The 26893-nt window shown below is 49.6% G+C and overlaps 1 protein-coding gene across 2 annotated transcripts; it reads left to right on the top strand.

The window, feature by feature from the left end:
• TGFB3 (transforming growth factor beta 3) lies at positions 1-21666 on the top strand. Of its 2 annotated transcripts, XM_048855574.2 has the most exons (7): positions 10-1190; positions 12695-12858; positions 13709-13838; positions 15414-15521; positions 16424-16595; positions 17480-17633; positions 20503-21666. In XM_048855574.2, the coding sequence occupies exons 1-7, from the start codon at positions 716-718 to the stop codon at positions 20659-20661; spliced, it is 1362 nt and encodes a 453-aa protein (XP_048711531.1). In that variant the 5' UTR covers positions 10-715; the 3' UTR covers positions 20662-21666. The 2 variants fall into 2 exon arrangements, with proteins under 2 accessions (XP_048711532.1, XP_048711531.1); XM_048855575.2 differs by lacking the exon at positions 15414-15521 and having other exon boundaries at positions 1-1190.
• Positions 21667-26893: the final 5227 nt, after the last annotated feature.

Below are 26893 nucleotides of genomic sequence, written 5' to 3'. Positions count from 1 at the left end.
AGACGTCATGGGAGGGAGGTATAAAATTTCAGCCGAGAGGAATAGAGAGTCAGTGTGTGTGAGGGAGCGAGGGGGGCCCCGGGGCCGGAGAGCGCGAGAGAAAGGGACACGGAGAGCACAGGGCTCCGGCTGCGCGCTGGGGGATACCGCCAGCAGACCCCCTAGGAGCGGGGCGAGGGGCAGGGCAGGGCTGCCCCACGCTCCTACCTGGATCCCCGCGGAGGCGCCAGAGGGATGTGCAGCCCGGCCGTCGCTTAATTGCGCGCAGTCCCGAGTCAGCAGCCAATGGAGCCAAGCGGCAGCGAATGACCAACCCCCCCCTGCCCCCCCCCAGGGGATGTGAGCTAAGGGGAGCGCGTGGATGGTGCATGCCCGCAACAAGTGCCGAGCCCGCGCCTGCCCGGCCCCGGGGGGCTGCCCTGCCCTGCCCGCCTGACACGTGCGCCGCAGTTCGCTGGTCCAGGGGACCTGCCTCTGGAGCTGCCAGGCTGCCCCACGGCACAGTCGAGCTTCGACGTCGCTGCTGTTCCTGGCAGTGCGCTTCGTGCGGAGGCCCCCTCCCCTGCCCTGGTCTGCCTGGAGCCCTGGCTCAGCGGGTCCTGCTTGGACACATGGAGAAGGATCCCGGCTCGCCGAGGCACAGAGCCTGTTTCTCCTTCCTAAGTGTTGCCAGCGCTTCCTGGAAGTCCTGAATCTCTCACAGCGCAGTGAGTTCATGCACCTTCTTGCCAAGCCTCAGTCTGCAGGATCTGGGGAGGCTGCACCGAGAGCCCTGCCTGGTCTCCCTAGCCCACTTGCGCTTCCTCTGGGGTCTCTCTCCGTTGTGGCCCCCTCTTTACTCTCGCACATGAAGATGCACTTGCAACGGGCTCTGGTGGTCCTCTGCCTGCTGAGCTTTGCCACTGTCAGCCTTTCGCTCTCCTCTTGCACTACCCTAGACCTTGACCACATCAAGAAGAAGAGGGTGGAGGCCATTAGGGGACAGATCCTGAGCAAATTGAGGCTCACGAGCCCCCCCGAGACGGTGGGACCAGCTCATGTGCCCTACCAGATCCTGGCCCTGTATAACAGCACCCGGGAGCTGCTGGAGGAGATGGAGGAGGAGAGCTGCGCTCAGGACAGTTTAGAGTCCGCATACTACGCCAAGGAGATCCACAAATTTGACATGATCCAGGGTCTCCCCGAGCACAGTAAGTTCCCTGTAATTCTCTGCTCCTGTGCCTGGCTTTCAGGGCATCATCCTGGGAGGAACCCAAGGCTGGGCAGCAGACACACACTGCATGAAGCTGAGAGGCAAGGCTGCTTAGGGGCTTTCCAGGCACGGGAGGAAAAGGGCGGAGGGAGTAAGGGGAAGAAGGAAAGGACTCCGAAGCCTTCGGGATGGGACAGAGGAGGGGGAAAGCAGGAAGAATACTCAGGACTTCCATCGGGAAGGGACGAAGTTTCCTGGTGGGGGGCATTCACGGACCCTGGTGGTCATTCAAAGCTAGGCGGCAGGTTTCTGGATAATTGTGGCCACTTCTACTTTGGCCTGAACCACCTCTAGCAAAGAGAAAAGTGACAGTCATAGCAAACTCCTTTTTTGTTGCTTTTTTCAGGTGATTAAGCCACACCACATTGGCTGCAAAATGTGTTTGACAATGCATAGGTGTGGGTGTGTATGCATGTACATATGGTCACGCAGATGTCTGTACAAAGGTGAATATGTGTGTACAGGCCTATTTGTGCGTGTGTGTACCCACCCTATATGATACATTGTCAGTCTGCATCTGCATATATGTGCATGTATGTTGTATCTGTGTGTGCACACGTGCATTTGTGCAAGTAGGTGTGTGTACATATATGTGTGAGTACCAGTGTGTGTGTCTGAAATAGGTATCTACATTTCTTACCAGTGAGATGAGTACTTGTGTGTTTCAGGCCTGTGTGAAGATGGAGTGATATATGAGATGTTTGTTTCTGTGTCTTGCGGTATACCTGAGTGGGTGTGAGATGTGCGCATCTCTATGTGTGTTTGTACGTGCTTGGGAAGAGTTTATGCCTTGGAATGTGCAGTGTTTCTTGGCGTGTGTATCTGCTCAGATGGGGAAGTTGAGATCCGTATGTTTTTGCATGTCTTTGAACATATATGTTCAGTAAATGTGACTCGTGTTTACAGCAGAGATTTTCAAAGCGCAGTAGGAGGGAAGGAAGTTTGGCTAATGCTGAGAGACTGCACAGACAGAAACCCTCAGAGTCTGAGGGCAGATAGAATGCTGGGAACAGCCTCATGCCCCCTTCCTACCACTAGGTGTCCTCGTGGGCTCTGAAATTACTGCTTATCGGGATAGGGGGCAGCAAGTGTGTGTGCTGCGGGACTGGAGCAAGTCATTGGACAGAGCATTAGAGAACCGGGGGCGGGGTGTCTAGGAAAGAGTGTGTAGGGGAGTTTGGAGAGAAGCTGGGGGACGCGGACGAGACAGGGGTCTGAAAAAAAAACAGATTAATTTTTAAAACATGATTTTTTTTAAAAAAAGAGGCCAAGCGCTGGCTGGAGAGCAGCTCCGCAGCAGGTGGAGGAGTTTGTGCATTGGCAACAGGACAGGCAAGGGATGGGCTTTTCAGTGTCTTGGAATAACATCAGCTCAGACTCTAGCCAGGGAATAGCAAGCCCAGCCAATGTCTGGAGCACTGAGATCCTGAAGATGAGGGGAAGGGAGGAGAGAGACACACACAGGAGACTAGAGACGAAAGAAGAAAGGAAAGGGAAAAGATGGGGGGGGGGGAAGAGGAGGAAAGAGTTTGAGGCTTGTAGGCTGAATTTACCCACAAGGACTAGTAACAGAAATCTAAAAGTGTCTCTCATGTGGACAACAGAGGCCCAGGCATCAGGCCAAATTCATCTGTGGCAAAACTCTGCTGGCTTCAGTGGTTACAACAGGGATGGCTTTGACCCATTCACTCTGTGCAGTGTCCTCAGATGCAGAGAAGACAAAGATAAAGGTGCTGAGAAAGGCAGACAGACATGGAGGAGATGCTGAGGAGACTGAAAGCAGGTGCTGAGGAGAGACAGAAACTGGGGAGGTGGAACTGCTGAGGAGATTCAGCCACTGAGGGGAGACAGAGGAGATGCTGAGGAAATTCAGAGATTAAGGAGACACAGATAATGACAAGACACTGCATACATGCCTAGGAGACTCAAAGGTTGAGAAAATGCTGAGCAGATGCAGAAACTGAGGGGATGCTGAGGGGACAGATAATGAACAGAGGGTCACACAGGTGCAGAGCAGACTCCAAAGTAGAAGCTGAGGAGATGTAGATGCAGAGGAGATCCCAATGGGACACAGACACCAAGGAGACACTGAAAAACAGATGTTGAGCAAGTGCAGAGCAGACGTTGAGCAGACACAGATGCAGACAGTAACCAGATTCAGGGGCAGATACAGAGACCTAGAGACTGTGCAGAGACAAACCCTCAGCAGATTGCAGTTTCAGAAGCTGTGTGGATGTAGGCACGGAGCAATCCATTCAGGCAGTGCTGGAGATTCCCCAGTTTTGGAAGACAGGGGAGGACATGCAGTCATATCACAATACAGGCTGTTCCCTGATGCTGTAGTATTGCATTGGGGATGCTGTTTTGGTGCCAGAGGTTCCTGGCACTGTTGTACTGGAGGAGCTGCATCCCAGTTGTGGCAGTTTCAGATTGCAGCCATACTGCCAGATTTACGTTACTCTTACCATGATGAAGTGGAATAAGGGATACAATGGGGTAATGCAACTAATTTCATTTAATCTCTAGCAGACTGTATGCCATGTGGTTATATGATTAGTTATCTTCTCAGGAGACACCAGGACTCAAGGAGCAGGGAAGACTACAAGGCAGGAAGGAGGGCTGTTACTATAATGCCATTAATGGTGCTCTGCAAACACGTTGTTAGGCCAGGTCCCTGCCCTGAGTTAAAATCAGCTTACAGTCAAAATCAGATAGACACACTATAGACAAATATGGTTTGGACATGAAAATGGTGTCAGATAGCACCACAGTGGAGCACAGCAGAATAAGGTGAGGTGAAAGGAGAGGGTTGGGATGCTATCTCTGGAGGGGTAGAAGGAGGATGGTTGGTACCAGGAAAGAAGGAGCCTGTTCAAATGCAGGAGCAATGTGAGTAAAGATAATAGGAGGCTGAAGGCTGGCATTTGAGGTGCATTGGCACACCTTGGCAGGGGGAGAGCAGGAATGGAAGAGCAGGGGGTGGTGCAGGCCAGGACTGAGGTGCATTAAAAGGGATGAGGGGGAAAGTTGCAACATCATTGGGCCACTATTTGGCAGACTCTTTTAAATCACAGAATCATAGAAATGTAGGGCTGGAAGGGACCTCAAGAGGTCATCAAGTCCAGTCCCCTGTGCTGGGGAAGGACCAAGTCAACCTAGACCATCCCTGACAGGTGTTTGTCCAACCTGTTCTTAAAAAACTCCAATGAGGGGGATTCTACAACTCCCATGGAAGCCTATTCCAGAGTTTAACTACAACTATCTAACCTAAATCTCCCTTGCTTCAGATTAAGTCCATTACTTTTTGTCCTATCTTCAGTGGACATGGAAAACAATTGATTCCCCTACTCTTTATAACAGCCCTTAACCTATTTGCAGGCTGTTATCAGGCCCCACCTCAGTCTTCTTTTCTCAAGACTAAACATGTCCAGTTCTTTCAACCTTTCCTCGTAGGTCAGGTTTTCTAAACCTCTTATAATTTTTGTTACTCTCCTCTGGACACTCTGCAGTTTGTCCGTATCTTTCCTAAAGAGTGGCACCCAGAATTGGACACAGAACTCCAGCTGAGCCAGTGCCAAGTAGAGTGGGACAATTACCTTCCGTGTTTTACATATGACACTCCTGTTAATACACCCCAGAAGATATTAGGCTTTTTCACAACTGTATCACATTGTTGACTCATATTCCATTTGAGATACATTCCCAGATCCTTGTCAGCAGTACAGTCATCTAGCCAGTTATGCCCATTTTATAGCTGTGCATTTAATTTTTCCTTCCTAAGTGTAGTACTTTGTAGTTATTTTTATTGCATTTAATCTTGTTGATTTCAGATCAATTCTTCAATTTGTCAAGGCTGTTTTGAATTCTAATCCTGTCCTCCAAAGTGCTTGCAACCCCACCCAACTTGGTGTCACCTGCATATTTTATAAGTATACTCTTCACTTCATCATCCAAGTCATTCATGAAAATATTGAATAGTACCAGACCTGGGACTGACCCCTGTGGGACTTCACTAGATTTGTTCTCCCAGTCTGACAGTGAACCATTAATAACTGCTTTTTGAGTACAGTCTTTCAACCAGTTGTGCACCCACCTTATAGTAATTTTATCTGGACCACATTTCCCTAGTTTGCGTGTCATGTGGGAGTGTATCAAAAGCCTTATTAAAATCAAGATATATCATGTCTACTGGTTCCCCACATCCACTAGGCCAGTAACCCTGTCAAAGGAAATTAGATGTGTTTGGCATGATTTGATGACAAATCCATGCTGGCTATTCCTTGAAATCCTATTATCCTCTAGGTACCTATACATTGATTAATCATTTACGACAGTATTCTTCCAGGTATTAAAGTCAGGCTGACAGGCCTATAATTCCCTGGGTCCTCTTTGTTCCCCCTTTTAAAGATAGGTACTCTGTTTGCCTTTTTCCAGTCCTCTGGGACCTCACCCATCCTCCAGGAGTTCTGAAAGATAATTGCTAACGGTTCTGAGATTGCTTCAGCTAGTTCCTTAAGCATAGGCACCAACTCCGTGGGTGCTCTGGGGCTGGAGCACCCATGAGGAAAAATTGGTGAGTGCTCTGCACCCACCGGCAGCTCCCCGACCTGCCCCTCCACCCCAGCTCACCTCTGCCTCCGCTCCGCCTCCTCCCCTGAGTGCACCGCTGCGTCCTGCTTCTCCCCCCTCCCACAGCTGTTTCGCGCGGCAAGCGCTGGGAGGGAGGGGGGAGGAGGGGGAACGCAGCGTGCTCGGGGAAGAGGCGGGGCTGGGGTGGGGACTTGGGGAGGGGTCCAATAGGGGCAGGGAGAGGGTGGAGTGGGGCAGGGGTGGGGCCAGGAGTGGGGGGGCACGAGCACCCACTGGCGACGAAAGTTGGCACCTGTGTCTTTAAGTACCCTAGGGTGAATTTCATCAGGCCCTGCCCACTTTAACACATCTAACTTATCTAAATATTCTTTAACCTGTGCTTTCCCTATTTCTTAACATATTTTTCCCCCTTGTTGTTAATATTAATTGCATTAAGTACCTGGTCACCTTTAACCTTTTTAGTGGAGACTGAAGCAAAATAGACAAACACCTCAGCCCTCTTGATGTCGTCATCAATTATTAGTCTTCCTTCCCCTTTAAACAGAGAACCTACACTTTCCTTTGTTTTTCTTGCTCCTACTGCATTCAAAGAGCCTCATCTTATTTCCTTTTATGGCCCTTGCTAGGTGTAACTCATTTTGTGCCTTAGCCTTTCTGATTTTTGTCCCTACATGCTTGTGCTATTCTTTTATACTCTGTCTTAGCAATCCATCCATTTTTCCACTTTTTGTAGGATTCCTTTTTGATTTTCAGGTCATTAAATAGCTCCTGATGGATCCGTATTGGCCTCTTACTATTCTTCCTATCTTTCCTTTGAATCAAGATAGTTTGCAGTGTGCAATCACTAATACATTCAGAGAACTTATTGGAAATTTTGTGTTTTGCCATATTACTCTTCCAAGAGATGTCTGGGTAGTTAAAGTCACCCATCACTACCAGGTCTCTTATTCTGCTGGTCTCTTATTTTGATTAGCACTAAAATTATTTAACCTTTCCCATCCAGAATGCCCAGTATATGACTGAACACTGGGTTCAAAGTGCTATTTGAACTGAATTCCCGGGACTGGCCAGTGTGTGTCCTGGGGAGAGACATCTTGGGAACTGAGTTGCCATGGGAGACATTGTGTCAAATTTAGTCCTGTGTAAGCAGCCACATCCCCACTGAAGTCAGTGGAGTTTAATTCACTTACAACAGGGTTGAATTTGGCCCTATGTCTTCAAAAGTGGCTAATGTTTAACTGTCCCCTGATGCTGTCATCCTCAGGTGGTGATCTTAGAGCAAATTCTGAGCCATAAGCCAGTCTTATTCCTGTGAAGGATCTTAGGGGCTGATACAGGGGAGTCTCACACATGCACACGTAGTCATGCTCAAAACTTTCCTAACTCCAAACCTTCAGCTGAACAACTCACTGGGTTGGAGACCTCATCCTTCTCCAGGACACCAACTTGACAATGGGGAAAGCTGAGGAGTGAGCTTGCAGCAGGGCGAACCTGGTTATATTAGAAAAGCAGGCACCTGACCCCCATCCATGATCAGAGCTGTTCGGTCACTAGAGGGAATGCTCTTTCTGCTGTGCTACCCAGGGCACTAAAGCACAGCAGGGGAAGGTGGCCATTGCTCAAGGAATGTCTCACTTCCCTAGAGAGCAGAGTGCTCTGTCCAAGGTCGTCAGCAAACCCTCCAAAACACAGGCTGTTTGTGTTTGGGTGAACGGCCGTCCCTGTTCCCATCCCATCCCCAGCCTTGCAAGCAGTATGCGGGGGAGGAGCTGAACACCACTGGCTTAAAAGAGTCTCCTAATTTATTTCTAAAGGGACAGTGGTGCCACTACAGTCCTCTCCCCAGCCCTGCCCACTTGTGCTGTCCACACCAAGCAGCCTGTAGGGCAGTGGTTTTCAAACTGTGGGGCGCGGAATGTAAGGCACTGGGTCACAACAGCTTTGGTCAGAACCACCGACCGGGCCATTAAAAGTCCCATTGGCAGTGCTGCCTGGCTAAGGCAGGCTACTCCCTACCAGTTCTGACACCGCGCTGCGCCCTGGAAGCGGCCAACAGCAGGTTCGGCTCCGAGGTGGGGGGGCCACGGGGCCCCTGCCCCAAGCACTTGCGCACCTCCACCTAGGAGCCGGACCTTCTGCTGGCTGCTTCCGGGGTGCAGCATGGTCCGCGGTGCCAGAACAGGCAGGAAGCATGCCTTAGCACCCCCGCTGTGCTGCTGACCAGGAGCTGCCCAAGGCAAGCCCACGCCCCAATCTTGCACCCCAATCCCCTCCCCCAGCCCTGAGCCCCCTCAAACCCGGAGCCTCTTCCTGCACACCAAACCCCTCATCCCCGGCCACACCTCAGAACCTGCACCCCTAGCCCAGAGCCCTAACCCCCTCCTGCACCCTGAACCCCTCATTCCCGGCCCCACCCTACAGCCCTCATCCCTGCACCCCAACCTTCTGCCCCAGCCCTGAGCCCCTCCCACACCCCAAACCTCTCATCCCCAGCTCTGTTGGGTCACGGGCATCAACAATTTTCTTCAACTGGGTCGCCAGAAATAAAGTTTGAAAACCACTGCTGTAGGGAGCCCCAAACCGCCATTATCCCATTGTCAGAGCCCAACCCGCGCTCAGAGCCATATGCCACAATTAATAAGCAAGTGTGAGTCACCCACTTCTCACACCCAAGGCAAGCAGCCTGTTCTGGAGACCAGCAGAGAGAGACAACCAGAGAGACCACCAGTTACCTGGGGAAAGTAGGAGAGAGAGAGAGGTTGAAGCCATGAAGCCTTCTGTGTTTCCCTTCACATACACAGGCGGCTGGATTCAGCATGTAGGCTACTGATATCTGCCCTGCACTGTACTGCACAGATGGGATTTCAAGGGGACAAAGAAGAGAGGGGGCCACAGGGAATATGGGGTGAGGGAGCAGCAGCCAAAGATAGTCAAATACCCTGCTGCCACACTCGCAATTCATGGGTGTATCTGGAGGCTCTGCAATATTAGAGCGGGGATGGTGAGAGAGCTGAGATTCATTAAAGAAGAGAAGGATGCCATTGTCTCTCCAAAGCACATAAATCTGGAGATAAAAACCTACAAGAACCAACCTTAAAAGAATAATCAGAATAATCCCCTTCTGCCCCTCGAAGTCCCTCTACTCCAGGAATCCAGGGTCTCCTGAGATTCAGGTGACTCAGCCCCAGCTACGTTCTGAGTGCTGACTGGATGGTCTCAGAGAGGAGGACTCATATCTGCCAGCGAGTGACCTTGCTTGGCCTCATGTCACAAAACAGAGGCCATCTTGGGAGAGGGGTGCAGTTATACCAAACCCACTGGGTCCTTTGGCCAATTGTCCCTCCACGTCCAAAGCCCTCAACTGCAGAGACCCACACATCTCAATCCTCTCCCTCATATTATTCAACATCTATATGAGCCATTGGCGGAGCTGCTGAGACAACATGGGCAGAAGTGCCATCAGACAATACCCAGCTCCATCTCTCCTTTGTATCAAACAAACAGCACCATCTCATTCAGGGCCTTCCTCAAATTAGCACTTGGATCAGAGCAGCTGGCTAATACTGACTCAGGCAAAGCTGAGGTTACACTGGTCAGAAGAGGAAGCACTTTGAAGAACTTACCTTCTGTATCACATCCTCTACAATCGAAGGCATCTGCTTTCAGATTGTTGAGTCAGCCCACAGCCCTGAGCCCTTTTGGGCTTCTTGGTGCTACTGGACACCCAAATATGCAATGGTGGCAAAAACTGCTCCATTCAATGATGAATGGCCATCAGCCTGCACCCCACCCTATCAGACACAGACCTGGCCACAGGGATATCCATGCATTCATGATCTCCAGGCTCAGTTACTTCAACTCACGTGATCCACAAATGAAGCACCAGACTCTGGAACAGGTGTAGCTGGTTCCAAACACCTGTCTGCTTAGGTAGATCCCTGCACTGGTGTCCGATCAAGCCCAGAATCCAGTTTGAAGTCTCTGTCCTGATATTCAAACTCCCTCTATGCGCCTCTGGTGGGACTGGCTCTAACTTCCTAAGAGGTCGATCACTCTTCCTCTGTGACCAGGACCTCCAGCAACAGCTTCATCCCACCAGATCAATGAAATGGGCAACCAGTGGGTGAGGCTAATGAGTACTGGAGACAGAGATTTCATAGGAGTTGGGCCCAGTCTACCACAAGAGACAAGACTGGGCATGGACCTGACTACATTCAGAATGAAATACAGAACTATCAGCTTAGCTTTCTCTCAACAAAGCCTTTTTTGTACAGCACACTCATAGTAAATGGAAACAACTATAAACAAGCTATTTCTCTTACACGCTGAAAAGAAAGAAAGAAAGATTGTTAGTTCTACCAGTAAATACTGGGATGTGCTCAGATAACAAGGTGATGAGGGCTAGAAAGATTAGACAGACAGAAAGAAGAGGATGTGGTGAGAGCAGGAGAGGGATAAGGTATAAAAACAATAGCCTTTCTCTAGTACTTTTTAGCCAAGGATCTCAGGGTCTGTTATACACATTAATTAACTAAGCCTTAACTGCACTGCACATAGGGTAAAGCATGTACATGGATATAGGAACCACTTCACCCACCACTGATAGGCAGACACCTCTGGAATGGAAGTGCAACCTGGCTAATAGTGACTAGCAACACTATAAAACTGTTTAGGACAGGAAGTGAAGTGAAAGACAGTATCTACCTGGAACCACAGAGTGGTCCTAGGGGCAGAGTGGAATTGCCCAAGTTATGCTTCTTCCAGGAGGATGCCCTGGGACTGTTAATGAGCATATGGGCCAAGGCCTTGATTTCATGTGTCATTTGAGAGACAGCACCTTTCTGTGGAGTGAAAACTAAGAACTCATGGTTTGCTACAAGAACCTACCTGCCCATTATCACAGCATGGCTTGGCATGTCCTCAGTCTGCTGCTGAGTTGTGGGCGTGAGCAGTCCTGTCTGCTGCTGCTATAGGGATCTGAGCCATTTCTGGGATACTCACCCATTATGCACCAAGCATCTGTCTCCTGGGTGAGAGCAATGCATCAGATAAATCCTGTTGGATGGGGAAGTTGTTCCAACCATGGTCCCAAAAAAGCCAATGGCAAAACTCCCAAGCAAGTTCAATGGGAGCAGCATTTTGTCTTACACCTTGGCTTGGCTGGAAAGTCAGAGCATCCAGGGGGTGAATCCCCATGAACTCTTGCACTCCTGCTCTCTGAGTCTGGGTGTAAATCAAGAGAAGGGCCTTTGTCTTCACTGGAGTGACTGTGGATTTAACCAATGGCATGCTGAGCAGAATCTGGCCCTGGGAACTTGTGGTGGGAGCTTATGTCCATTTGTGGATAGGTTTGTCTCCTCTCCAAGGTGCTGGTTTTACACTAGCCCCTCTCTTCAGAGCCTGCTGCCCTGTTTCCTTTGGAAGCTGATAGTGCCATGAAGAGAAGTGTCTGAGACCAGGGTGTTATTTCAGGATTAACAGGGCCTCCTGTCTGTTCGTCACATGCTGGGACTGTAGCAGAAACATGGGATAATTCTTTTCTTAAGACCAACACAAATGTCACATCAAATGACACAATAGAGCAGTGCTTAAGGCCCCACTGAGGGCCCATTCACTGTGCTGGGTCTGCAGCACGTGAGAAGCTGCATGCTCTGTGCAGCTAGCAGTAAACTGGCATACGGGGGCAAAGAGGAGCAGGGACTGAAGGGGCCAGGGTGATGCTGGCTTTAGAGGTGGAAGTCATGAGGGCTGTTCTGTACCCAGGATGAAGGTGAAGCATGAGTTCAGGGAGCTGCACTCCCAGGTATGGCTGGGAAGTTCTGTAAGCCTAGGGCAGAGGAGAGGGGAGGGGGAGAACAGAGGCAGTACAATATGTTGGATGAGGTGAGGCTCATTCTGTGGGGCCTCTCTTCTGACTCATACCATATCCATTCTCCAGGCCCCTCCCCTCCCTTCCTGTTGGGTATCTGGGGTCTGAGTACTTTTCCCAGCAGGCTGCCCCATTCTGTTATTGGTCTAATCTCTGCCCCAGTCCATTGGTCTAATCTCTCTAGGTCCCTTGGGATTATTTCTTTGTCCTTGCTGGTGTTTGCGGCTAGTATCCAATGTCAGTCCTTCAGCCAGTCCATCAGTGAAGATTAGGACTTGGCATTAAGGCCCAGTACCTACAAGACAACATCCCCAAATTCCCCTCCTTGCCTCATGCTTTGTGGCCTCTGACCAGTTTTCATTCCAGGAGACAGCGCCATATCCAAATAGTTTTTTCTAAGAGAATTTTGTGAAACTAAGGTTCAAAGACAACTGCACCAGGTCCTGTGCTCAGAGGTGGTGATGTAAATCCAGAGGTATTCGCTTGCCTTTAGTGGGGTGGGACTCATGTACATGACGCCTTGTCTACTCCAGAAAAATGTTGTTCAACTCCCCTGGTGACAGCAACAGTGGGAGCGTTAGTTGCAGATGCGGATTGCATGGCCACTGGCATTTTAAACCTGTGTTGATTAAACCAGCCCTGAGCTGGGTTAGATGACATGGAATAAAAAATGCTGGTGACTGGTCTATCCTGGGGCCCTCTATTGCCGTGGCTGGTTAAGATGAAACAATGGTAGCATCAGTGGGAAAATTTTGCAGAAAAATCTCTGGTTTAGAGCAGGCTTGGGTGGAGAATTTGCCCCCATCTGTTTTCTTCAGCCAGGACAGTCAGACTGCAGTGTAAACGTGGCAGAAGTTCAAATGGCAGGCTTTGTTCAGAATGCCCCTTGCCAATCCACTGCTGCTCACAGGGTTAGCTGTGCTGTTCTGCCCAGGCCCTCCTACTCTAGCCCATGGCTCTCAGCCTCCCTCTCTGTCTCCTAGATGAGTTGGGCATCTGCCCCAAGAGCATCACCTCCAATGTCTTCCGCTTCAACGTGTCCTCAGCAGAGAAGAACAGCACCAATCTGTTCCGGGCTGAGTTCCGGGTGCTGCGAATGCCCAACCCAAGCTCCAAACGCAGCGAGCAGCGCATCGAGCTCTTCCAGGTGAGTGGCTCTCCCCCACCTCCATGCATTAGGGGGCAGGATGAGGAGGCAGCTTGGCTGTGGCTCTCAGGGCTAAACAGAACTAGGGTGTGCAAAGGCAGGGGGCAAGAAGGGGCTAAAACCCTCTTAATTCCCCCAGCGCAGGCAGCCACCTCAGCCTGACCTTTTTAGGTCCTTTTCTCCCCTGGGTCTTTGCTGCCCCTTTTCCTGCTCACTCATTCTCAGATACCCTGGGTATCCTGGCATGGTGCCCTCTCCTAAAGGTTCCCATCTGCTGCAGTATTCCAGTGTTCCATGCCTCTCCAGAGTTACCCCCTATTTATTGTACTTACATGGCCCCCATCACCACAGTATCTAAGAACTTCACAATTTTTAATGTATTTATCCTCCCAAGACCCCTGTGAGGCAGGTAAGAGCTATTATCCTCATTTTACAGATGTAACTGAGGCACAGAGAAACTAAGAGGCATGCCCAAGGTCACACAGGATGTTGGTGAGAGCAGGAATTGAACCCAGCTCTCCTACAGCCCAGGCTAGCACTCCCTCAACCCTCCCCTGCCACTGGGACACAGCAGGAGAAGGTTTGGCCAGTCCTCTAAGAGCAAGATGCTTTGTAAAGGTCCCATGCAATGCTCCAGTTTGTGCCTAGAGAATGGGTATCACTCTCACCTGTGACAGAGTATTCCTGAAGGAAAGATGAAGTCATTCCCAGTGTATCCCTCCCTGGCACACTCCTCCTGGATTACTTCATAACAAATCTAACCCTGGTGGGGAAATAGAGAATGTGAGGTGTCTCTGCTCCCCAGCCATGCTGCACTGGCTGATTCCCTTTGTGTCTCCTCCCAACACAGATCCTCCGGCCTGACGAACACATAGCAAAGCAGCGCTACCTCAGCGGCAGGAATGTGCAAACGAGGGGCTTTGCCGAGTGGCTGTCCTTCGATGTCACTGAGACTGTGCGTGAGTGGCTCCTGCGCAGAGGTAGGGGTCTTGCTGTCTCAGACAGGCCTGGGTGGAGGGTCTGATTCGCTCAGGGAGCCACCAGTGCCATTCCTTCAGATAACGTACAGAGGAAAACCTCATCTCCCTCTAGAAAAGGATAGTTCCCTCAGTCCAAGGCAGTGAGGTTCCAGCAAAAGCAGTTCTGCCCAGTTTGAGACAAGACTACCCACAAGGAGCTGCCCTGGTGTGCCTCCTCCATACTCTTTTAGCTACCTAGCCCTCCCTGGAGTTCCCATTCTCTACAGGACATGATAGTGGCTAGGTTTCCTCCTCTTCAAGAGGCTGAGCTCCCTTAGAACTGCAAACAATGTGGTGGGACCAAGAATCCTGATTCTCTTGCCTATTTAAAGTCTCACAGGTGTAAAGGTGAGGGAATACCAGAGCTTCTAGTCTAATGCATTTGTTTGACACATCTAGCTAGATAGAGGCCACAGTATTACAGTGTACAAAGGGCTGTGGCTGAGAACATATTAATAGTTTTGCCTCTGCTGTCATTCAGCAGAGTCAGCAAACAGTTACGAGATAACTCTCAGTACCCCTCATAGTTGGATCACAGGTACCATGAGTCACAGCTTGATTACCCTCACAGCTGGAACCTGGGTGTCACTGAAAGCTGGAATGCAGGCACTTGGCATGAAGCCAGTCTCAGGAAGGATGAGCCATGAGTTTGTTGGCTCCTATTTTAAAGCAGTCCAACTTCTGTCCTTAATGGCTTGAGTTCAGTACCTGTATCACACTTAGTTTTGGGCAGTCATGCTGGCTGATAATGTGCAATGCAAGTGGTCACAATGTGGATGGTGCTTAGATATCAAAGTGACAGGTACCTTAGAAATACCACAGACAGACAGCCAGCCATTTCCATTCATACAAAGACATAGAATAGGAGCTTCTGTAAGACTCTTGTGTCAACAGATTCCTGCTACCATGAGAACCTCTCTTGTGACCACACAGTATGGTAGGTCTCAGGAAGTTTTCGTTAATATGAAGAAATACATTACCTCAGGAAAATCTGTGCGACTTAGATGGAAAATCAACAAAAACAGGAGGCTGCAGCTGCTGTACTGATCACGGCTGGGCAAAATGCTCCCAGTGAAACATTTATTCATGTCACACTCACTTGCCTTCAGGACTCTTCCTCCAGCAGTAGATGGAGGCCTGTTAGTGGAGCAGTGATGGGGAAGAAAACTGACTTAACATGGACACTTAGGGCCAGATTTGAACACGAAGGGTTCAGCTTCCAATAGCACCCACTAAAGAAAACAGATGCTGTTAGGTGCTGAGTGCTTTAGAAAATCTAGCCATAAATGTCCTCCTCCCCTCAGGAGAAGATTCCTTTTAACAAGGGCATGGCTGTTGGTACAAGTGAAGCCTCTCATTCTCCTTTTTAAGATAATAGCTGGTCCCCACCTCCCATGTCATCCAGCAGCCCTTGTGCTGATCCCAGATCTTAGGAGCTATGGGGTTTCTTGCCTCCCTGGGACTCTCTTCGTAAGTTGAAGGACAGTTCATATAGCTAGAATTGCGTTTCTCATGGAGTCACCTCTTCCTCTGCAGAGTCCAACTTGGGTCTGGAGATCAGCATCCATTGTCCATGTCACACCTTTCAGCCCAATGGGGACATCTTGGAAAACTTTAACGAGGTGCTGGAGGTCAAGTTCAAAGGTGACAAGGGGCAAGGGTTGGGGGAACCTCATGGGAGAGAGGAGCATGGAGCAGCTGCAGAAGAACTGACTCTCCAGTTTGATCTGAATGTTTGAGTATTTTACACCCAGGGAACCCCATGTACATGTAGTGATTATAGATATGGGCTTACACGTGGATTGTTTCACTGCATGAATTCTTTGTTTAGAGTGTGTGTGCCGCTAAGTACACGAGTGTATATATATGTGTGTATGGATGGATGTGTGCAGAAAGGGGTAATTGTGTGTTGTAACCTCTCTCTGGGAAGTTTGACTCTGCTGCATTCTCAGATTTCTCGTGAGATTCTGTTTTTCACTCTGGTTTCCAGATAGGGTGGCTGAAGCACCAGGAATCGGACATACTGCCTGAGGTGGCATAGAGAGACAGTGGCTTGGCTGGGTTAAGAACTAGGAATCTCTTGGCTCTGAGTCTTGGGCTGTAGCCACTAGCCCCCACCAGCTCCATTTCTGAGGCTATTTCTGCAGAGTGCCAATGATCTGACATCGTTAAACCATTCATCTTTCTGCTTGTCCTGGGACTGAAGCCAAGAGAGAGGGGGACTGATTAACAGCCTGACCAGCAGTTTGTAAATAGTAAAACAAGTGGCCCACAAGCCTCTATTTCAGGCCAGTGACAACCAAATTCACGCTGGCCAAGTGAGGGTCCAGTTAGGGTGCAGTCTGGGAAGAAGTCCAGGAGTGAATGTAACAGGGAGATTGAGTCCCCTTCTCCCTAGGTTAGGAGTGGGAGAAAGCATTACACAGTCATGCCCAGGTCACTGAAAGGTCTTCTGGGGTCTCTCTCCACACCTTCCTCGGTCCATACAGTCCCCTTTCTGCTTTGAGGCAAACCCTTTACAGGAGGGTGCCTTTTTCTGTCCTCAGGCATTGACAGTGAGGATGACCATGGGCGTGGGGACTTGGGGCGGCTGAAGAAGCAGAAGGACCTTCACAACCCCCACCTGATTTTGATGATGTTACCCCCACATCGGCTTGAGAGTCCAGCTCTGGGAGGTTACAGGAAGAAACGAGCTCTAGACACCAATTACTGCTTCCGGTAAGCAAGGACCCCACCTACCCCTGGCGTTATCCTTCCCCCTCAGTCAAGCAGCAGCAGGATCACCAGTTCTGGGATAGCTGCTGTTTTTTTGCCAGGTGACATGGAAACACCTGGAAGCTTCCAGCCCATTGGAAACTGCTGGGATAAGCAGGGTCCTCTGAGATGTTTGTGAATCAGTGCACTCCCCAGGGCGCTTTTAAAGGCAGAGCTGTGCTGGGCCAGCTCAGGATGCTGCTTCTTCATCCCAGGACAAGAGCTCAGTGGTGTCTGGAGTCCTAGGAGAAACTGACACAGATTGGAAAAACAGCCCCACTATTGCCGCTGAGCAGCTAGCCAGCGAGTGTGACCTATGGGGACTTGAACTGCCTCCTGCAGGACACATTTGAACTATCAGTGTGAGCTGGAACTTGCCATGTCATCCAACCAAGGCTGGGTCTTTTGATGGATATTTTGGGAGTTGCTGAACATGGTGTGCCCACGCTTGGCCATTATGATTTGTTTCTGATGTTCCACTTCTGCTTTTAAAAGGAATTTTCATATGTATCCAGGTTCTTTCCCTCTCCCTTCCCCACATCTTGATGGGGGTGTCCCCTGGTGGTAGAAGTTGAGCACTGCCATATTTGCAGACCTCCCTCTCTCTTGGTACTCCCAGCTCTGTTTGTAGTAGCCATGCAGCCTGGTCACCCAAAACTATGTTTCTCCCAGAGTAGCATCGGGCCTAGTCACGCAGTCAGACCAGGCATTGGAGATAATAGCTCCTTCCAATTAAAAGACTGTATCCTTCAATGGGGCATGAAGCCCTTGAGCCACGTGGGGGAGGGGCAGAAGCTCCCATCTTTCCTATGTCCTTGAATTCACTTTGTGCCAATGTTTTGTGTCAGGAACTTGGAGGAGAACTGCTGTGTGCGTCCTCTCTACATCGACTTCCGACAGGACCTGGGTTGGAAATGGGTCCATGAGCCCAAGGGTTACTTCGCCAACTTCTGCTCAGGCCCTTGCCCATACCTCCGCAGCGCAGACACAACCCACAGCACGGTACGACAGGCATTTGATACTGACAGGGGCTTCTAATGGCGGTGGCTGCTTGTGGCTTGCAGCTATAACCCCCTTGGGGCTGATCTATTTCAAGTGAAGTAGGGGCAAGCTAGGCCAGTGCCAGGAAACCTCGGGGTGCTGCAGGCAATGGTGGGGGTGGTTCAGTTGGGGGCACGCTACCTTTGGAGTAGGTACTGAGCCCATGCCTCAGCCCAATGCTCAGGAGCTTTGTGCGGCTGCCTATCAAATGAGATTTTAAACAGCCGTGCTGACCACCTGTGATCATTAAAGATCCCCGGGTACTTCTTTTTGGTGGCAGCGGGGGGAGGGGGGTTGTGTGTAATGGATGAGATATTAATCCAAATGCTCCGGTCAAGTTTCAACTCCAATAATTATATTCTTCTTCCTAAACTCCTCCTGCAGTTTCCACTGGATATAGGATTCTTCTGCACTTTCTGTTGTAAACTGTCACCGAACACTGCTGGGCACTTGTAAACAGCTGCTGCCTAATACCCCAGTGTTGGGTTAAGTGATTTTGTGTGTAGATAGGACTATATCCCCCCCCCCCCCCCCGGAAGGGGAGATGGCAGCAGGACAGAGAGAAGGCAGAATTGCTCACTAGCTACTTTGCTTCAAGCTTCACTAAAATTGCCAATGGTAACAGGATACTCAATGCAATGATAGCTAAGTAGGTAAGGAAGGGATCTCAGGAAGCAGGTTAAAACTTTCTTGCTGACTTGAGCATATGCACATCAGCAAGGCCTGACTGAGCTAAAGGGCTAGCAGCAGTGGGAGTACTGGAACCAAGGAAATGACTAAAGAATAAATGCTGGAAGCAGGGTAAAGGGAGGGTGGGACCAATGGCTCCATGGGGATGAGATCTACTTCCCAGGGCACAGGAAAAGGGCAAGTGTGTGTGGAGAGGGGCACATTCTGTTAGGTGGTTTTCTGGAAGTCAGTGGGGCTGAATCAGTGTAAATGTAAGGGGAATTTGGGCTGGTTCCTGTTTTCGAAGGAACAAGGAAAAAGCAGGAAATTAGTGAGCAACAAGATTAATGACAAAACCTTGGTCAGTTGTTAGAACGGTGAGCTAGTAAGGCAGTTTGTCAGAAGTGCCTAGGGGCAAATACTGTGAGAAACAGAAGATTCCTCACAAATAATCACTTTGAACCAACTTCACTTCTGTCTTAGGGGGTGTGCAGCATTTCAGTGAGGGGGATGTCCCAGAGGGAAGATAAAGAAATGGGGATTAGATGGATCTATATAATAAAAAAGGATGTTTCCATAGCACTGTACAATTCCAAGGATCACAAAGCACTTAGACCAGGGATGGACAAACTTTTTGGCCTGAGGGCCTCATCTGGGTATGGAAATTGTATGGCAGGCCATGAATGCTTATGAAATTGGGGGTTGGGTGTGGGAGTGGGGTCTCAGGTGGGGCCAGAAATGAGGAGTTCAGGGTGTGGGAGGGGACTCCTGGCTGGGGCAGGGGGTTGGGGTGCAGGCTCCAGCTGGGTGTGTGGGCTCTGGGGTGGGGCTGGGAATGAGGGGTTTGGAGGGTGGGAGAAGGTTCAAGTCTGGGGCAGGGGCACAGGAGGGGGTCAGGGGTGCAGGCTCTGGGCAGTGCTTACCTCAAGCAGCCCCCAGAAGCAGCGGCATGTCCCCCCTCTGGCTCCTACCCGGAGGTATGGCCAGGTGGCTTTGCATGCTGCCCCATCTGCAGGTGCCACCCCTGCAGCTCCCATTGGCTGCGGTTCCCAGCCAATGGGAGCTGCGGGGGCCGCACTTGGGGCGGGGGCAGTGTGAGGAGCCCTCTGGCTGTCCCTACGCCTAGGAGCCAGAGTGGGGACATGCCGCTGCTTCTGGGACCCGTGCAGAGCCACGACATGTGTGGAGTGGGGCAAACCCCCAATACTGCTCCCCGGCTGGAGTGCCAGAGTGGGGAAAGCCCCGGATCCTGCTCCCCGGTGGGAGCTCGAGGGCCAGATTAAAATGTCTGATGTGGCCCCTGGTTGTAGTTTGCCCACCCCGACTTAGACCATGGGCCAAACTTTCCTTTCATTTAAAATAGGGCCAACTCCAGTGCAGTCAATGGGACCGGACTAGGGCAGGTGAGAGCAGATTTTCACCTTGTAAATGTAGATGTCACCCACCACTGAAATGCAGCTACCTTTGAGGAGAAACATGGCTACTGCTATAAGAGAGTTACGTGACTAGAGAGTATAATCATCAGTGGTTCAGGGCCAGCTGGGAGGAGGAATCCAGTGGGATCCCACAGGGCTCTGTTCTGGCTCCAATACTATATTGTAATGACTTGGAGGATGGAGTGGAGCGAGCTCATCAGATGGTTCAAAGCTGGGAGGGAACCATGGATACTTGAGAAGGCTGGATTAAATCCAGTACTATCTGGAGAAGTTGGCTGAAATCAACAACACTGATTTTTTCAGCTGCTTTTTATGGAGCTCAGCACAACATGGCCCCAGGCTAGTTACACCCTGCTTTGTTAAAAGAATAAATTTTGACACCAGCAGCCATGCCAATGCCCAGCTAAGAGGGGTTAGTTGTTATTCAGGCTGCATTTACGCTCCATAGATCACTCGCTTCGATTATCAGAGCAAATGGACTTGGCAGTAAATAATAAAGGCTCATTCAAGGCTGGGCAGATTAGAAACTTTCAAAGATGGCCCTATTTTGGGGTAAACCTACTGGAGAGTGTCCCTGCCAGTCAGTCAAGTACTATAGTGTTGAGTGATATAAATGCCTGGAGACCAGCTCTGCTGATCCCACTGGAGTGGAAAAGCATCACATGGCAGCCCTAGTAGCCTCAGGCATCTCCAACATAGTTCCTACATGTGTTTTGTTTCTGCAGGTGCTGGGCCTGTATCACACGCTGAATCCAGAGGCGTCTGCCTCGCCCTGCTGTGTCCCCCAGGATCTGGAGCCCCTCACCATCCTGTACTATGTTGGGAGGACCCCCAAAGTGGAGCAGCTCTCCAACATGGTGGTGAAATCCTGCAAGTGCAGCTGAAAGGCACCCAGCCCTACCCAAAGCTGAGAGAGAAACAGTTACCACCTACTCTCCGGCTCCCAGAGTAACATGAAGGGAACAAGGGGGCCAGAGACCTGAGCACACCGAGGCCTGGGCTTCTAACCCTGCAGCTCAGGACATATCACCCACTTTGGGGATCCCTTTTGGAACATTTCTCTGTCTTGGTGGCTCCATGTACTTCTCTCTGAGAGTCACTTTGGTGATGTGAAGACCACACTCTTCAGAATGGCTGGACTTTTGGTGGAGGGGCACTGAATGGAGAAACTGCACTGTGTTTGGAGGCAGGGGATAGCTGAGAATGGGAAGCAGGAGAGCGGGATGAGCGTGCTGGAAAGGGGGAAGGGAGGCTGGACAATCCTTTCTGTTCCGGCTCCAGCTATCCTGGGACCCCAGCCCTCCCTCTGTCCTGAAGAATCAGGATTTCTTTATGAAGGAACAAACAAGTTTTCTTAAAAAAATAAAGTTCACCAAGAAGGGGATCTGAGAGAGACATCCAGGCTTTTGCTGCCTTAGAGCTGGGATGCAGGAGTCCACAGCTTACACTGTATCCTGCAAATCACAAAGGTCCATTCCGTAGCTCCTGAATACTGAGGTCTAGATCCAGATCACAAGCCCCACATTCAAGCTGCTCAGGATAGGCTAATCTGAGAGAAGAAGGGAAGGGTGTGCTGACTCCATTCACAGAAGGCTTGATGTCTCCATACCCTTGCCATGCAGCGACTCTCCACTCCTGGAGGTCCTGCTGGAAGGTTTTTGCGTCAGTGCAGGCACCGTGGCTCCTGTGGGTACCTAGATTTGGACCCATCCAGTCTTGGGTTGTTCCCCCCAAAGGACCCTTTGTTTGTTGTGGTGTGTGAGGTGCCTAAGGGAATTCTGCATCTCTCCTGCACAAGGACCTAGCCCAGGTCTCACCTGCCGAGGTTTAAAAAAAATATTAATCTCAAAACCATTGTAAAAAAATAAATATTTTTTTGGGAAATGGAATTTTCTGACTAGAGGCAATATTTGCTGAAGGGGTAGAGATTTTACCATATCAGAATTCTGTTCTAGCTGCAACATAGGCTAGGGTGACTGCGAGATCTGCCCCCCACTCAGAACCCCTTGTCCCATTCTCACTGGGAACACAGAGCACTACGGCTAGCTAGAGACTCACAAGATGAGATCATGCCTGAAAGCTCCTCTTCCTCCCATTGCCAAAAAACGCTCATCCTGAAGGCCAGGTCAAGATCCATGCAGTCCACCCAAATGGTACCAGTTCTGTATGTGCCACATCCCACCTAGCACCTCTGATATGCAATCACCTCCACCAGGTGCTGTCAGGCAGACACAACCTCCCTGTCAATACAAAAAAAATATGGATAGAGTCCAACACATATGGCAATGCACTTATAGATAGCCTGCCACGGAGTACACGACAGTCACTGTGGCTTAACAACTTCACACATTCAGCTGGATTTGCTCTTGTTTGCAGTCTGCCAAGTGAGAAAACAAGTAGAGTTACAGCCTGTCACAAATGGGCACACAGACATATATCGTTTTCTAAACATGGACTTCCACACATATAAATACCGAAGAAATTGTCCCATAGACACATTCAGACTGCTTCAGTTTGCCAAACCTAGCCACCCAGTTCTCCTGTACAGTCTCAGAGACATGCCCATGGCAAGATATAGCACCCACCACTCTCCTCATCTAGAGTCACCACAAAGAGAGGGCATGGTATTCCAGATACAGATACACTATCTCCTGCACTTGGACACTTCTAGAAAGAGTGGGACCCATAAATAGACCCACTCCAATAGCATCATGCACACATGGACCCTCTGACTCAGGCAGCCAAAATCACTCCTAGTCATGTTCTTAAGACCATAGGACATGTTGCCCCACCTCAACAACTCAGTGCAAAATGATGCTCAGCTGGTAGCCCATACTCACCTGCAGCCAGGCTTCCGCATGGGCCTCTTCTCCTTTAGGTGTAGTTCTTCCATCAGGTCCCAGTTTGATCCTCCTCCTTCAAAATACAGGCAGCTGCTGCTCACCTCATTGTGGTACTGCCCCAACACAGAATTCCAGGCATTTTAATGAGACATGAAAAACATCTAGATGGTTAGCTGGCAACTAGTGGTTGGATGCCCTTTTGGCCAGGATCCTGCAGTGAAGGAACACCAGCTCTGATAAAAGGGCCCTTCCCCTCACTGCCTAAATTTATCCCTTTATTTTTCTTCAGGTCTCCTTGACCTGTAGTCACTTGTGATGAAACTAATAGCGCTGCCCAGCCTTGCAGCACACACTTGTTACTGTGTGTAATTTAACCCTTCAGTGAGGTGCTCTTAGGGCTGGTGCTTTCCTCACTGAAAGACAAGTGAGGGAGTACACTGTGACTACAATAACGTGCTGATGGACATGCTGTAAATGCCTGGTTAGATAGATGGGGGAATCCAGATGCCAGCTGGCAAAGGAATCCCTTCTAATCTCTTAGCAGCAACCCCCATCGGAGGTTTTGGTTTACAAATTGGAGCCTGCTCTCTGGTTATCACTCCTCTTTGGCCTTGGGATTGGCCCTGCTGCCCATTCAATTGAATGGCTCCCTTTCTCTAAAAAAAAAAAAAGGGGGGGGGGGGGGGAGGAAGGCTACGAAGGGCTGAACTAGAGCACCAAGCCCTCTAATACTTGACACTTACAGCACTTCACAAACATTCACTAATTAATGCTGGCAAATGGAGAAACTTAAGGCTTAGAGAGGGGAAATGACTTGCCCCATGCCATAGAGGTTGCTAGTGGCAGAGAAAGAATTAGAATTTAGGAGTTCCTGGCTCTCAGTCTGGCCCGCAGACCACTAGATCCTCACCTCTCCGCCTCCTATCTGGGGAGCTGCTTTCTGGAAGGGCAGGCTGAGTCAAGAGTAGCATGGATGACTTAGAGGTTAAATCATAGGCCTGGGAGTGTGACAAACTGGCTTGTATTCTGCCATTGATTTGACTTGCCTTTGACCGCAGAGTGTCTCCCCTCTCTGGGGCTCAGCTTCCCTGTCTGTAAATGTGCACAGAGAATAGGTCTTATAGGGCTGTTTGGTTACAGATCAGCTGTGAGATAACCCAACAGCACTTTGGTTAATGGCAGGTTGAATAGATTCCTGAGTCCAGCACCAACAGCAGGTTGTTTCAGAACATTGGTGCTGGGGAAGGAGGGCAAAGGCAGAAAGCTGTTCCGTGTGGTCTTCTACAATGGGGAAAGCAAGTGTGGACTGTAGGAAAGCAGATGGAAGCAGTGGTTCCTTACTACTTGTACTGAATACACACCTAATAACTCCCGCACCAGGAGCAAACCTAGCTAGGCTCAAATGATACGAACATAATCACTAATCTCAATATAAAAGGAGTACTTGTGGCACCTTAGAGACTAACCAATTTATTTGAGCATAAGCTTTCGTGAGCTACAGCTCACTTCATCGGATGCATACTGTGGAAAATACAGAAGATGTTTTTATGCACACAAACCATGAAAAAATGGGTGTTTACCACTACAAAAGGTTTTCTCTCCCCCCACCCCACTCTCCTGTTGGTAACAGCTTATCTAAAGTGATCACTCTCCTTACAATGTGTGTGATAATCAAGGTGGGCCATTTCCAGCACAAATCCAGGGTTTAACAAGAACGTCTGAGGAACGGGAGGGGGGGGGTAGGAAAAAACAAGGGGAAATAGGTTACCTTGCATAATAACTTAGCCACTCCCAGTCTCTCTTCAAGCCTAAGTTAATTGTATCCAATTTGAAAATGAATTCCAATTCAGCACTCTCTCACTCGAGTCTGGTTTTGAAGTTTTTCTGTTGTAATATCGCAACTTTCATGTCTGTAATCGCGTGACCAGAGAGATTGAAGTGTTCTCCGACTGGTTTATGAATGTTATAATTCTTGACATCTAATTTGTGTCCATTTATTCTTTTACGTAGAGACTGTCCAGTTTGACCAATGTACATGGCAGAGGGGCATTGCTCGCACATGATGGCATATATCACATTGGTAGATGTGCAGGTGAATGAGCCTCTGATAGTGTGGCTGATGTTATTAGGCCCTGTGATGGTGTCCCCTGAATAGATATGTGAGTACAGTTGGCAACAGGCTTTGTTGCAAGGATAGGTTCCTGGGTTAGTGGTTCTGTTGTGTGGTATGTGGTTGCTGGTGAGTATTTGCTTCAGGTTGGGGGGCTGTCTGCAGGCAAGGACTGGCCTGTCTCCCAAGATTTGTGAGAGTGTTGGGTCATCCTTCAGGATAGGCTGTAGATCCTTGATAATGCATTGGAGGGGTTTTAGTTGGGGGCTGAAGGTGACGGCCAGTGGCGTTCTGTTATTTTCTTTGTTAGGCCTGTCCTGTTGTAGGTGACTTCTGGGAACTCTTCTGGCTCTATCAATCTGTTTCTTCACTTCCGCAGGTGGGTATTGTAGTTGTAAGAATGCTTGATAGAGATCTTGTAGGTGTTTGTCTCTGTCTGAGGGGTTGGAGCAAATGCGGTTCTATTGCAGAGCTTGGCTGTAGACAATGGATCGTGTGGTGTGGTCAGGGTGAAAGCTGGAGGCATGTAGGTAGGAATAGCGGTCAGTAGGTTTCCGGTATAGGGTGGTGTTTATGTGACCATCGTTTATTAGCACTGTAGTGTCCAGGAAGTGGATCTCTTGTGTGGAATGGACCAGGCTGAGGTTGATGGTGGGATGGAAATTGTTGAAATCATGGTGGAATTCCTCAAGGGCTTCTTCTTCATGAGTCCAGATGATGAAGATGTCATCAATATAGCGCAAGTAGAGTAGGGGTGTTAGGGGACGAGAGCTGAGGAAGCGTTGTTCTAAATCAGCCATAAAAATGTTGGCATACTGTGGGGCCATGCGGGTACCCATAGCAGTGCCGCTGATTTGAAGGTATACATTGTCCCCAAATGTAAAATAGTTATGGGTAAGGACAAAGTCACGAAGTTCAGCCACCAGGTTAGCCGTGACATTATCGGGGATAGTGTTCTTGACGGCTTGTAGTCCATCTTTGTGTGGAATGTGGGTGTAGAGGGCTTCTACATCCATTGTGGCCAGGATGGTGTTATCAGGAAGATCACCAATGGATTGTAGTTTCCTCAGGAAGTCAGTGGTGTCTCGAAGGTAGCTGGGAGTGTTGGTAGCGTAGGGCCTGAGGAGAGCTTCTACATAGCCAGACAATCCTGGTGTCAGGGTGCCAATGTCTGAGATGATGGGGCGCCCAGGATTTCCAGGTTTATGGATCTTGGGTAGTAGATAGAATATCCCAGGTCGGGGTTCCAGGGGTGTGTCTGTGTGGATTTGATCTTGTGCTTTTTCAGGGAGTTTCTTGAGCAAATGCTGTAGTTTCTTTTGGTAACTCTCAGTGGGATCAGAGGGTAATGGCTTGTAGAAAGTGGTGTTGGAGAGCTGTCGAGCAGCCTCTTATTCATATTCCGACCTATTCATGATGACAACAGCACCTCCTTTGTAAGCCTTTTTGATTATGATGTCAGAGTTGTTTCTGAGGCTGTGGATGGCATTGTGTTCTGCACGGCTGAGGTTGTGGGGCAAGTGATGCTGCTTTTCCACAATTTTAGCCCTTTTAGCTTTCCACGTCAGCAGAAGCACTCTATGTAGAAGTCCAGTCTGCTGTCTTGACCTTCAGGAGGAGTCCACCTAGAATCCTTCTTTTTGTAGTGTTGGTAGGGAGGTCTCTGTGGATTAGTATGTTGTTCAGAGGTGTGTTGGAAATATTCCTTGAGTCGGAGACGTCGAAAATAGGATTCTAGGTCACCACAGAACTGTATCATGTTCGTGGGGTGGAGGGGCAGAAGGAGAGGTCCCGAGATAGGACAGCTGCTTCTGCTGGGCTAAGAGTATAGTTGGATAGGTTAACAATATTGCTGGTGGCAGACTCTGCATTCAGAAGCATACAAGAGAGGAAGAAAGGAGTACTCTGCACTGCCATATGGGAGACCACGGGTATGATTATATGTGGCAGCCCCTTGTTTCTCAGGTTAGGAGTGCTCTACAGTAGCATGCAAGAGACCTAGGTCTGAATCTCAGTGCCATGCAACTCTGGTTGCAGTGTTCTCCACTGTTACACAGGGGAACTACATCACTTATTGCAAAGGTGGAAGGCACTCAGCTACTATAGCTATGAGTATGATATAAGAACCATTACGGAATAAAATGCTGTCCCAGACCCTTGCTC

Source organism: Caretta caretta, chromosome 6 (assembly GCF_965140235.1).
Source record: "Caretta caretta isolate rCarCar2 chromosome 6, rCarCar1.hap1, whole genome shotgun sequence".
In the NCBI taxonomy this organism is placed as follows: domain Eukaryota; kingdom Metazoa; phylum Chordata; order Testudines; family Cheloniidae; genus Caretta; species Caretta caretta.
The sequence above is the reverse complement of the archived record's forward strand: the minus strand, read 5'-3'. Positions and strand labels throughout refer to the sequence as shown.